This window comes from Aotus nancymaae, unplaced genomic scaffold, assembly GCF_030222135.1.
Source record: "Aotus nancymaae isolate 86718 unplaced genomic scaffold, 86718_ANA_hifiasm-v0.15.2.pri h1tg000338l, whole genome shotgun sequence".
Classification (NCBI taxonomy): Eukaryota; Metazoa; Chordata; class Mammalia; order Primates; family Aotidae; genus Aotus; species Aotus nancymaae.
The window spans coordinates 90,802-105,012 of NW_026988753.1; the positions used below are offsets into that span (position 1 = coordinate 90,802).

The 14,211-nt window shown below is 36.6% G+C and overlaps 1 protein-coding gene across 12 annotated transcripts in view; it reads right to left on the minus strand.

Moving 5' to 3' along the window:
• The window catches only part of LOC135273162 (centrosome-associated protein ALMS1-like), a 169,412-nt gene that overhangs the window by 74,842 nt on the left and 80,359 nt on the right, over positions 1–14,211 (minus strand). For all 12 annotated transcript variants that reach the window (XR_010340991.1, XR_010340994.1, XR_010340993.1 and 9 more), the window contains exon 8: positions 5,847–7,009. Coding sequence is in view for 7 of the 12 variants with exons in the window: in XM_064372073.1 (XP_064228143.1) it covers positions 5,847–7,009 (1,163 nt within the window). In the remaining 5 variants the exon portion in view is untranslated. The remainder of the gene's footprint in view (positions 1–5,846; positions 7,010–14,211) is intronic.

Genomic DNA, 14,211 nt, shown 5'->3' on the forward strand with positions numbered 1-14,211 from the left:
ACAGAAAGAAAACAGAATGAGCTGAGTGTGGTGGTGTATGCCTTGCAATCGAGCTACTGAGGAAGCTCAGGAAGAAAGATCTGTACTCCAGTCTGGGAGACAGTGAGAGACCCTATCTCTAAAAAAAGAAAAAGAAAACAGAATGAAGAAAAATGAACAGAGCTTAAGAGACTTGTAGGACACCATCAAACTTAACAACATATGCATATTAAGAATCCCAAAAAAGAAAGAAAGGGGCAGAAGGAATATTTGGAGAAATAATGGTTGAAAGCTCCTCCAAATTAAGGGGAAAACATGAATCTAAACATCTAAGTAGCTCAATGAACTCTTAATAGGATAAACTCAAAGAACAACACTGAGACACATTATAATCAAAATGTCAAAGCCAAAACAGAGAATCTTGAAAGCAGTTTAAGTGTAAGGGCAAGCACAGAAGGGATCCTCGGTAAGATTAATTGCTAATTTCTCACCAGAAAACCATGGTGGCCAATAGTGGAATGACATATTTGAAATGATGAAAGATAAAAAGTGTAAGACAAGAAATCTATCTCCAGCAAAACTTTCTCTTAATTATAAAGGGGACTTTGGGAGGCTGAAGTGGGCGGATCACCTGAGATCAAGAGTTGATCCAGCCTGCCCAACATGTTGAAACCCCGTCTCTACTAAAATAGAAAAATTAGCTGGGTGTGGTGGTGTGTGCCTGTAATTCCAGCTACTCAGGAGGTTTAGGCAGTAGAATCACTTGAACCTGGGAGGTAGAGGCTGCAGTGAGCCAAGATCGTGCCACTGCACTCCAGCCTGGGTGACAGAGCGAGACTGTTCAACCATTGTGGAACACAGTGTGGCAATTCCTCAAGGATCTAGAACTAGAAATACCATTTGACCCAGCAATCTGATTACTGGGCATATACCCAAAGGAATATAAATCATTCTATTATAAAGGCACATGGACACGTATGTTTATTGCAGTGCTGTTCACAATAGCAAAGACTTGGAACCAACCCAAATTCCCATCAATGACAGACTGGATAAAGAAAATGTGGCACATATATACCATGGAATACCATGCAGCCAGAAAAAAGGATGAGTTCATGTCCTCTGCAGGGACATGGATAAAGATGGAAACCATCAATTCTCAGCAAACTGACACAAGAACAGAAAACCACACACCGCATGTTCTCACTCTTAAGTGGGTGTTGAACAATGAGAACACATGGACACCAGGAGGGGAACATCACACACTGGGGCTTGTTGGGAGGTGGGGGGCTAGGGGAGGGATAGCAGGGGGTTGGGGGATAGCATTAGGAGAAATATCTAATGTAGATGACAGGGTGATGGACGCAGCAAACCATCATGGCACGTGTATACCTATGTAACAAACCTGCATGTTTTGCACATGGACCCCAGAACTTAAAGTATAATTAAAAAAAAAAAAAATGAAAAATAAGAAAAAACATATCAAAACTTATGGCATGAAATGAAGGCAGAGCTTATCTACAAAAGCAGGGCTCACAGAGACATTTATACCTGCAAATGCCTATGTTAAAGAATAATCCCAAATGAATAACCTAATTTTAAATCATAAGAAATGAGAAAAGAACAGCAAACTAAACCCAAAGCAAGCAGAAAAAACACAAATTACAGAAACTGACCCAAGAAGAAACAAAATCTAAATAGACTTATAAGAAGACATTGAATGAGTAATGAAAAAAAAATTTCCCCAAAGAAAAATACATGACCAGATGGCTTCACTGGTAATTTCTACCAAACATTTAAAGAATTAACATCAAGCATTAACATTAATCCTTCTCAAACTTCTTATCAAAAAGCAAGTGGAGGGAAAACTTTCTCTTTCTACAATGCCAGTAGTATCCTGCTACTAAAGGCAGTAAAAACATCACATAAAAACTATAAATCAGTATTCCTTGTGAATATAGATACAAAAGTCCTCTTCACATTCGAAGAAACTGAATCCAGCAGCGTATGAATAGAATTTTATATGTGACCAAGTGGGATTTATCTCAGAAATGTACAGTTGGTTCAAAATATGATTATCAATACATATACACCATATTAATAGAATAAAATAAAAAAAATAGGTTTGGTACAGTGGCTCACGCCTGTAATCCCAGCACTTTTGGAGGCTGAGCAGGGTGGATCACCTCAGGTCAGGAGTTCAAGACCAGCCTGGCCAACATAGTGAAACCTCGTCTCTATTAAAAATCCAAAAAATAGCCAGGTATGGTGGTGGGCGCCTGTAATCCCAGCTACTCAGGAGGCTGAAGCAGGAGAATCAGTTGAACCCAGGAGGCAGAGTTTGCAGAGAGCTGTGATCGTACCACTGCACTCCAGTCTGGGTAACAAGAGTGAAACTCCATCTCAAAAAAAAAAGAAAAGAAAAAAATAGTAATCTCAATAGATGCTGAAGTATTTGGCAAACACCAAAATGCTTTCATGATAGAAACACTCATCAAAATAGAAAAAGAAGGAAACTTCCTCAACATGAAATCCTAAAGATCCTTAAAAAATCACAAGAAAACAGTTAATAAATTCAGCAATGCTGCAAGATACAAGATCACTATGTAAAAATTATTATACATGTACCTATACATTAGCAATGAATCCAAAAATGAAATTAAGAGAGCAACTTCACATACGATAGTATTAAAAAGAATATTTACTAAAATTCATGAAATCTCAAGGGACCCCGAACAGCTGAAATAATTTGGAAAAAAGAACTAAGTTGCAGGTTTCACATCACCTGCTTTCAAAACTCATTATAAAGATAGTAAATCAAAACAGTATAGTATTGGCATAAAGAGAGACATATAGACTAATGTAATAGAATAGAGGGCCCAGATAAAAACCCTAACATACATGGCTAAATGATTTTTGGCAAGAGTGCCAAGAACATTCAACGGGGAAAATCAAAGTCTTTTCAACAAATGGTGTTAAGAAAACAGGATATCCACATGCAAAAGAATAAAGATGTACCCTTATCTTACACCATACACAAAAATTAACTCAAAATGGATCAAAGACCTAAATGTAAAAGCTAAAATTACAAAACTCTTCGAAGAAAACTTTCGTAACACTGGATTTGGCAAATATTTCTTAGATGACACCAAAAGCACAAGAAACAAAAAAATAGATAAATTGGACGACATCAAAATGTAAACCTTCTGTGTATCAGAAGACACAGCAGAGTGACTGCCAAAGAGGCAACCTACAAAATACAAGAGAATATTTGCAGATCATGTATCTAATAAGGAATCAATATCCAGAATATATGGAAAATCCCTATAACTGAAAAACAAAAAAACCAAACAGCCAGATTTAAAATGGCCAAAGACTTGAAAAGACATTTTTCGAAAGAAGATATACAAATGGTTAAATAAGCACATAAAAACATGTGCAACATGAATAATCATTAGGGAAATGCAAATCAAAACCACAATGAGATACCAACTCACACTCAACAGGATGGCTAGTATATATATTAAAAAGTAGAAAATAAGTGTTGGCAAGGATGCAGTAAAATTGAAACCCTTGTGAACTGCTGGTGCAAATATAAATTAAAGCAGTCACTGTGAAAAAAGGAGGGTCGGAGGAACCCTTATTCACTACTGATGGGAATGCAAAATGGTGTAGATACTATGGAACAGTCTGGCAGTTCCTCAATAAGCTAATCACAGAATTACCATATGACCCAGTATTTCCATTCCTAGATATACTCAAAACAACTGCAGACAGGTGTTTAGACAAAAACTTGTATACAAATATCCTAAATCAGTTCTAGTCACAATAGCCAAAAAGTGGAAACAACCCAAATCAATGAATGAATGGATAAATAAAATGTAGTATATACATGCAATGGAATATTATTCGGCTATAAAAAGCAATGAAGTATTGTTATACATGTTATGTCATGGATGAATATTGAAAACATTATATCTAAGAGAGAGAGGCCTGACACCAAGGTCATATAGTATATGATTGTATTTATATGAAACAACCAGAATAGGAAAATCCACAGAGTCAGAAAATGGCTTACTGGTTGCCAGAGTCTGGTGACAAGAGGGATCAGGGAGTCACTTCTTAATGGGTACAGGGTTTCCACTGGCTTAATAAAACATTCCTAGAACTAGATAGTGGTGATGGTTATGAAACACTGTGAATATATTTAATGCTACAGAAATGTATACTTGAAAATGATCAAAGCTGTAAACTTTATGTCATGTGTATTTTACTACACACACACAAACCCTCTCCTGGATCCATTTCTCTCTCTCCCCTATGGACAAAAGCTTTACTTTGTGTAATTCCCAACTCTTGCCTTACTTTAGAAAATATCATATTCTATTATTTATATATGTAAACACTACCAAAAGCTCAATTATGAGAAATAATATGTATAATAAACTTTCTGAACATCTCACGCCTCCCTTTCTCTAGACCATGTAATCCTACTGACAAAATGTTTTTTTAGCACAGATTGCCAAAATAGGTATTTATTTATATGTATGTCACTACTGTACTCACAAAACATACAAAAATAAAAATTTTAAAAAGTTGAGAAAAATGAATATACACTTGAATATTTTTCTTTCCATACTCCACTGAACCATTTTGCAAGCATCCCTCTTTGGAGAACATGTCTATTGATACTTGAAATTTTCCTCTTGGGTTAAAGCAATGGCCTACATTACTGACCCCATGAGAGCTGCCTTATTAACTCCCTAAACTAAGGAATGTGAGAATGCCCTTATAGGAGGACACTGTTTGTTGCACTGTGGTGCCTTCGTTAAGAAGACGAGAAATTTATCTTAGGTCTCCCTATAAGATTTATCTGTAATGTTTCTAAAAATTTTGTTTTCTTTTTATATAAAAAATGAATGTAGCCGGGCGCGGTGGCTCACGCCTGTAATCCCAGCACTTTGGGAGGCCGAGGCGGGTGGATCACAAGGTCAAGAGATCGAGACCACCCTGGTCAACATGGTGAAACCCCATCTCTACTAAAAATACAAAAAATTAGCTGGGCATGGTGGCACGTGCCTGTAATCCCAGCTACTCAGGAGGCTGAGGCAGGATAATTGCCCGAACCCAGGAGGCGGAGGTTGCAGTGAGCCGAGATCGTGCCATTACACGCCAGCCTGGGAAACAAGAGCGAAACTCCATCTCAAAAAAAAAAAAAAAAAAATGTAACTGATCACAAAATTCTAGCAACACTAAGTGCTAGAAAATATAAAGCCAAATTTGTAGCTCACTTCCAGCAACCACGTCCACAAGGCATATTTATCTTCCTTCTGGCTTTGACTTGTCTTTCCATTATTCACAATTCTTTATTTACTTATTTTTCAAAAATCATATTGTAGCTCACCCCAACTTCAATTTTTAAAATCACCTCAATTCTTCAATTACTAAAAAAAAAACTGTATTATTTATGTGTTTGTCTGTGTGTGTTTAAAAGAACCTCAAATATATTTCTTGAAAGACAGAGAGGAATGAATTAAAAATAAATAAATAAACATAAACTCAGCAAAATTGTTCAGGATAGAGATCATTCCAACCTCAAAGCTCCCCCATTTCAGGGGTAAACTCTGCACACTCTGAAGGATCTAGCAGCAAAGCCCTTCATTCAAAAGGTAATTCATAAATGAATGTTGATGAAAAGAATGACAACTCACAATAGCACTGTACTACACTTTCTCACTCTTTTCCAGTTGGTAAGAAATGGTAAACAGAGGAAAGGGCAAATGGCTTTTTTTTCACCTGTGTGCAAAGCTTATCTAAAAAATCCACGAAAAGGGCAGTCCCACTGCCAGATGGAATTTGTAGCCACGTACCTTGATACGTCTCCTTCTGGTGTGCTCAGAAGTCATTTCGGGATGACATGTATTCAATACTTTCTTGCTGTGTTTGCTCCGCTTCTCAAGGTATCTCCTCTGTTGGTTGGTCATGCTGCTATACAATTTAATTCGTCTGGGTGACAAGCACACTCTTTCATGGCCAAAAGCTTGAATCAACCGGGCAGTGTCAATAGTGGAAACAGAGCTACTCCTTTCGTGCAGAGCCACCTCTCTATCTGTTTGGGTCAATATATCCGATTCAACAGTAGAAGTGGTGCTGGAAAGGATGTTGGTGGTAGTATCTGTGAGCAGCTCACTCTCCTCTGAGGGCCTACAATCCGAAGAAGTATTGCTTATATAATTAAAACCTGGCTGTTTACTCAGAATATATTTATCAAATTTAATCTGTTCAATTTTAATTTGATTAGACCTCCCAGCTCCATGACGAGAAAACACCTTGCTTTTTTTAAGCTCTCCTGTGTTTTTATGGCTTTTCTCTAGACTTTGAAACCGTTTCTTTTTCTGAAGCTTGTTTCTCTGCTGTTGTCTACCACTCCATTCCTTCACACCTCGTTCCCCTCTGCCATCATCATGTGTACTTTCTGAGACCTGGAGAGAATGTGTGATGGGATTCTGAAGAAGCTTAGCCAAACGATCAAGTGGCTCCACCAAGGATAGTTCTTTCCTGTCGCCCAACTTGGGCTGCCTCTGTTGCCTCTGTCGCTCCCGGTACTTGTTCCACAGTTCATTCAAACTCACAGTGTGCTGAGTTGTTTGCTCTGGGGTGAGCTTCTGATCCCTTTTTGGATCATTAATGTGTACATTATATTCTGGGTAATCTGTAGCTTGACTTTCAGTAGTATGCATCACTTCTTTGTTTCCCAAATTCACATTGATGCTGAGGCTCTTTACTTTGGTATAATCCGTCTTAGTCTTGTCCATGTTTTGATAAGGAAGCGGAAGACAAATGTGTTCTCTATGTTTGTCTGGGTGATGCTGAAAGAAATCTTCCCAAGAATGCCTCATGAAAACACTCCTTCCCAAAGATTCATGGCACATATCTTGATCACTTGGTAGATGTATGGGATGATGAATGTAAAACTTCGCCGACCTGAAGACAAAATGCGTAGTATTTTCAAATTCTGAATGACATTCAGACTCTGAAAAGGAGAAAAAGAGATTCTGAAAGAACTTAAAAATATTAGCATTCTGTTTAGAAATACTGTTCACAATTCTTTAGATATAGAAGAAAGACTAAAGGAAAGAACAGTTTATATAAAGTGTCAGAAAATTCACTGCCTGCACAAAAGATTCATGCCTGGTTCTTAGCAGCCTCACTGGTACAGTAAAAGTTTAAGAGACATGAATTCTGGCCTGGGGTCTGCCCCTGACTGGGTATGTGACCTCGAGGAAGGCACTTTAGTTCTCCAGATAATAAGAGCAACTGCTATAATGTATTTACCACTTGTTCTGTGTGGGGTGTTGTGATATATGCTCTACATGTGGTTTTCTAATTAATCATGCAATTAAAACTGAGAGATAGATATTAGTAACCCCATATTCAGCTAAGAAACATGACACTTCATTTTCATAATCAGTAATTAAATGGATAAATTTTTAAAAACCCTTTTTACATGTTTTAGAGCCTTCTGAAATTCCTTTTCTGTGGACCATCTTTCACTTTTTCCAAAATTTTTTTTATTGTGGTAAAATATACATAAAATTTACCTCTTTCCATCTTCACTTTTTGACAACCATTACTTTATATTTTAAAAAAAGGCCTTTTTAGATGTAATATCTTACGATTTTCTATGGTTTCAAAGTTTGTGTCCCTCTAAAATTCATGTTGAAACATAACAGTATTAGGTATGAGGTGATTAGGTCATAAAGGCTCCACCTTCATGAATGGGATTAGTGCCCGTATAAAAGGGCCAGAAGGATCTTGTTTGGCCTTTCCCTGCTTTCCACTAGGCAAGGACACAGCCACAAGACACCATTTTGGAAGCAGAGACTGGGGTCTCACCCAATCTGCCAGTGCCTTAATCTTAAATCTGCAGAATTTTGTTACAGCAGTAGGAATATGCTGAGACACAAACATAAACCCTAACTGTAATCTCTAATATGATATCAAAACACTGTTTTAGAGTTCTACATCATGGGTAGAAACAAAGATACATATATGCAATGATGAAATCCTTTTCACGCACACTATAGATTACTGGCAAGCAGAGTTTTCACAAAATACTCTAGGAATCCCTATGGATTTCCCTAAAGTGGAGTGGGATACACAGGACCTGCTTTTATACTTAAAGTACAAAAAAAAAAAAAAAACAACTATACAATTTTAGAATTAACTAGCAACATTTAAAAATTGGGAGATTTCATTTAGCTTCTATAGGTTCTTGAGATTGCAGCTTTTCCACCGAACAAATAAATATAAACAAATATATAATTCTAAATTAGGGGCTACAAAGAACAAAAACAAGGTGATAAAAGACAAATTTAACCAGGAAATGGCAGCTAGAGAAGACTTCTCTGAGGAAGATAAGATGTGAAGTAAAAATGAGAGCTAAACAAACAAACAGGCAGAATAAGAACATTCTGGGCTGAGGGATCACTTTCTGTGGATGTCCTGAGGCAGCTGCTACCTATGCCAATCCAGCTGCTCCCACAACCCTTCCGGATACAGAGACAGCACTACCTCTCCCATTCTTTTAAAGGCAAGTTCCTCCACTGCTGCTCTGGAGCCCAACTCATCTTCCTTTCAAGACCTTGCTTCCTTTCCTTATCATCTCTCTCTTCTATCTTTCAGGTGCTCCCTCTCTACTGGATCATTTCCAGTGGCTTGAAAACATCATTTAGCATGTATGTTTAGAAAATCCTCACATCTTCCTCCAGGTACTGGCCCATTTCTCTGCTCCTCTTCATAGCCAAGCTTCTAAAGTGGAAACTATTTTCTTCTCCTTTACTTCTCTTCCTACCCCAATTCACTATTCAAATTACTGCAGAGTACAGCCATACTCCTGGACTAAAACTGCTTTTGCTAACATGATCAACAACCTCCATGTATGGCCAATTCCAGGAAATGTTCTCATTCTATATTCTCTTTCTAGGTAATCTCATCTCTCCCTGTGGCTTTTAGTACCATTTTCATGCTGTTATCTATTTTCAAATTTATATTTCAAGCTATGATTTCTCTTTTGAGTTCCAACTATATACATGATATATCCACTCTGATGCCACAGCTATCTAACTGAACTCTATTCTAGCATCCTCGACAACTCTACCTCCCCTAGTCTTTCACATCTCTGTAAATGGCACATCATCCTACTGCCCAAGCCAAAATCTGGGAGTTATTCTTAATAGTTCCAACTCCCTCCTCTTCCTATTTCTGCCATTAATCCTTCACCAATCAATCACACATCTGTCTACCTCTATTTCCTATCATAATACTGCATGTCTCTATCTATTTCCTATCATAATACTGCATGTCTCTAATAGGTCTTCTGTCCCATCTTGTGCTTTTCCAATCTATTCTTCAAATAGTGGTCAAAGTCATCTTTTTAAAATGTAAACTGGACTTGTCATTTTCTATGTAGCAACTTTCAATGGCCTTCTCTTACACTGAGAACAAAACCCAAACTCCTTAACAGGAAGCACAAGTATATATAACTTTTCTTCCTTGTTTTGTACCACTCTTCCAGTAACTATACTTCAGTCATGCTGGCCTTTCCCCTGCTTCATCAAATAGCATGAGCAAAAGCATAAAAGCAGGAAAGCACTGAGGCAATTAGGGAGAATGTAAATATTCAGTATGTGTGACTTCTACAATTTATAAAGCAGAAGTAAGTAAGGCAGCAAAGGTTATTTGGGAACAAATTCTACAGGGCCTGGAGCATTAGACCAAGAACTTTAAATTTTATCCTTAAAAGAAATGAAGAGCCAGTATACCATTTTGAGCAGGGGAGTAACATAATTACAGCTGTATTTCAGAAAGAATACCTTGGCAACAGGATAAATAAAGCAAAAATTTGCAGGGCTATCTAAAATTCATTAAAGCAGTAAGTAAAACAATAAGAAAATAGATAACATTGCTCTAAAATGTTTATTTTCTAATATCAGTATTTTCAATGAATAGTCCTTCCAACCTGGGACTGAAGTAAAATATAGAGAGAATAGTAGAAAATAAGCAAGCTGAAGGCTAGGCACGATGGCTCACACCTATAATCCTAGCACTTCGGAAGGCCAACTTAGAAACAGGATTATAAATAAATACCTAAGGCTCATAGTATTAGAAGTGAAGCATCTTGTCTCAATCCCCAAACAGAGACAACCTTAAATGCATTCCAGAAGACTGTGGCAAAGACAATGAGAGCATCAATACAAACTTTAAAAAAATTACAGTAAAATTAAATTTATTTATGTTTGTCTATGGCCCCCTTAGACATAAAAGCATATAGAACACAAGACATTACTACCTGGCTGTTAAGCTTTACCTCTTAGTGGAAGATGGAACAGCCTAGATAAGGAGAAAAATGAGTCAAGGAGCTAATCTACCCATACTGGATAGATTTAAATAATCCAGGTTCAACTGCTTACATCAAGAATGTATAAAGCAAGGCCAGGCACAGTGGCTTATGCCTGTAATCCCAGCACTTTGGGAGGCCGAGGCGGGTGGATCACAAGGTCAGGAGTTTGAGACCAGCCTGGCCAATATAGTGAAACCCTGTCTTTACTAAAAATACAAAAAATTAGCCAGGTGTGGTGGTGGGCACCTGTAATCCCTACTACCTGTAAGGAGGGAGGCTGAGGCAGGAGAGTCACTTGAACCCGGGAGGCGGAGGTTGCAGTGAGTTGAGATCACTCCATTGCACTCCAGCCCAGGCAACAGTGCGAGAGTCTGTCTCAAAAAAATAAATTTAAAAAAAAAAATGATTTTTTGACAATAGTACCAAGACTACACAATGGGGAAAGGATAGTTTCTTTAACAAATGGTGTTGGGAAAACTGGGTATCCACATTTAAAAGAATAAAGTTGGACCCTTTCTTTTACACCATGTACAAAAGTTAAAAAGGGTTAGTGACATACATGTAAGACCTTAAAACCATAAAACTCCCAGAAGAAAACATAAGGGAAAAGCTTCAGGACATTGAACTTGGCAATAATTTCTCAGATGTGATACCAAAAACACAGGCAACAAAAGCAAAAATAGACCAATGAAACTTCATTATGCATTCCAAAGTAAACAGTTAAGAGTGTGAATAGACATTCTACGGAATGGGAAAAAAGATTTGCAAATCATAGATCTGATAAAGGGTTAGTATTCAGAATACGTAAAGAACTTATGAAACTCAGTAACAAAAACCCAAACAACTTATTTAATAAAAGACATAACTTATTTTAAAATGAGCAAAGGATTTGAATAGACAATAGAAGACATACAAATGGCATATCAAGAATATAAAAAGATGCCCAATCTCTCTAATTATAAGGGAGATGCAAATCAAAACCACAGTGAGATATCACTCACTCCTATTAGGATGGCCACTATCAAAAGAACAGAAAATAGCAAATGTTCATGAGGATGCAAGGAAATTGAAACCCTTGTTCACTGTTGGTAGTAATGCAAAATGGTGTAGCTATTGTGGAAAATAGTATGGAGGTTCCTCAGAAAAATAAAAAAGAATTAATACATGATCCAGCAATCTCACTGCTGGGCATGTAACCTAAAGAATTCAAAGAAGGACTTCAAAAAGATCCCTGTATACACATGTTTATTGCAACATTATTTATAATAGTCAAAAGATGGAAGCAACCCAGATGTCAGTCAACAGATGATTATATTAAGAAAATGGGAATTATTTGTCAATAAAGAAAATATGTTACATACATACAATAGTATATTGTGCAGTCCTAAGAAAGAAGGAAATCGTATCACATACTACAAGGTAGATGAACCTCAGAAACATCATAGCAAGCAAAATTATGTCAGTCACAAAAAGATAAATACCATATAGTTCCTTGCATTTGAAATATCTAAAGTAGTTGAAATCATAGGAACATAAAGTAGAATAGTGATTGCCAAGGTTTGTGAGAGGGTGGACAGAGAATTAGTATTTAGTAGGTATAAATTTCAGTGTTACAAGGTGAAAGAGTTAGAGATTATTGCACAACAATGTGAATATACTTAACACTACTGAACTATACACTTAAAATGGCTAAGATGGCTAACTTAATGTCATACTTTTTGCCACACATACAAAAATAATACATAAGATGAAGAAATAGAACGTTGCAACTCTGCAGGGGGTCGTGTGGGAGACACAGCTTGCAAAAGAAAGATGGAAATATAATCTGTAAAAGCATACTCTAGAAGACAAGAAAATTTTTTCTAAATGTTTTACACTTTGAATAATTTTAGAAGACATGAAGTGTATGAAACAAAAATTGATAGAATAATGAAATGAAAAAGGAGATTTAGGGGATAGAACAAAATGAAATTTTTAAAAAGTACCAATTAGAAGAAAGAGATGAAAGCAATTAGAAAAAAATTATCGAATTTGAGGACTGACAGTGAAAATTTAACACAATGATATCTTTTGTTGTCTCTAAAGAAGATAATAGAAAAATAAAGATATAAGGAAGAATGGAACTGACAAATTTATGTATTTATGTATGTACTTTTAGACATGGAGTCTCATTTTGTTGCCCAGGCTAGGGTGCAGTGGTGTGATTGTAGCTAACTGCAGCCTCAAACTCCTGGGCTCAAGTAATCCTCCCACCTCAGCCTCTAGAGTAGCTGGGACTGTAGGCGTGTGCTACCATACCTGGCTTGAACCTGCAATTTAAAAGGGTCTAAGTCTTAGGAAACTGAAAGTTATGTTTGTGATAGTACTGAACTTAAAAAAAAAAAAAGAATTATGCAGGCATCCATACAGAAAAAGCAAGTAGAAAATGCTAAAAGACTGGAGGACAGGCGGAGGACAGGGTGGTTAAAGGAGGTATAAATGAGCAAACTTCAGCTTTAACGTTGTAAAATCAAAAAATACATGTGAAAGTATAGTATTGAAAATTATAAAATTTACCTCTGAAAGAGTTAAACCGTAACATCCAAAATATTTAGAAAAACAGTAGAGGTAAACATGGAGGTAAAGGGAGGAAAAAAGAAAACAGTAAATTTTTAACAAAAGGAAAAAAATGCCATAAAATTAAAGACGGCAAAGCATACATGGCTATATATAAGTAAACTAAATTCATCTATATTTAAAAAAAAAAAACTTCTTGGATTATATTAAAAAACAAACTCAGTTCCATGCTATATAACAAACATATCAAAAGTAAAATGACTGAGGAAAGTGGAAAGCAAAAAGGAAACTTAGAGATATATCAAAAAGAAATTTGGGGACATTAATATAGATGAGGTTAAACTCACCAAAAGTTTTGCAGGAATTGAAGAGGGATATTTTTGTACTGATTTGCAATTCACAGTGAGGGTATTTTGCATAAATCTTTAAACATCAAATAACTTAGCATAAAAAAATTCATAAAATGAAAACCAGGAGCTCAATCAATAAGGAAATTTATGTTGCCTTAAAAAAGAATGAAGGTATGGAATTATATGAAAACAACAACTCTTCAGATAGATTGTGAGGCAAAAGGTGCTTAAAGGGTGGGGGGCCAGAAGGTGGGATTTGCTCATAGGGAGAAAAAAATAAAGCAGACATCCCTAGGAAACCTTCAAAGAGAAATGGACAAGTACAAAATAATGGTGGGGAGCTTGAACACACATAATTAGCTTATGACAGATCATAGAGATGAAAATTTTTTTGTAAGTGAAGTTTAAAAACGCCTGGGAATAATACAAGTAATGAGGTTGGGCTGTGTGTGTGTGTGTAAGTGTGTAAGCCTATGTGGTTTAAAAAACTTAAAAAAAAAAAAAACTTTTCAAAAAATTTAAAAAAAAAAAAAACCTTTCCAAATGACCATAGAACATTTCTTTCCTACATCTTTATTCAGATATAATTTACCCATTTAAAACATGTAATTCAGGCTGGGCTTAGTGGCTCATGTCTATAATCCCAGCACTTTGTGAGGCCGGGGTGGCCAGATCACTTGAGGTCAGGAGTTCAAGACCAGCATGGTCAACATGGTGAAACCCTTTCTCTACTAAAAATACAAAAAATAGCTACTCTGGAGACTGAAGCACGAGAATCTCCTGAACCCAGGAGGTGAAGGTTGCAGTGAACCAAGATCGTGCCACTGTACTTCAGCCTGGGGGACACAGCAAGACTCCATCTCAAACAACATAAAACTAAATTAAAATATGTAATTCAATGATTTTTACTATTTTCATAGCTAAGTG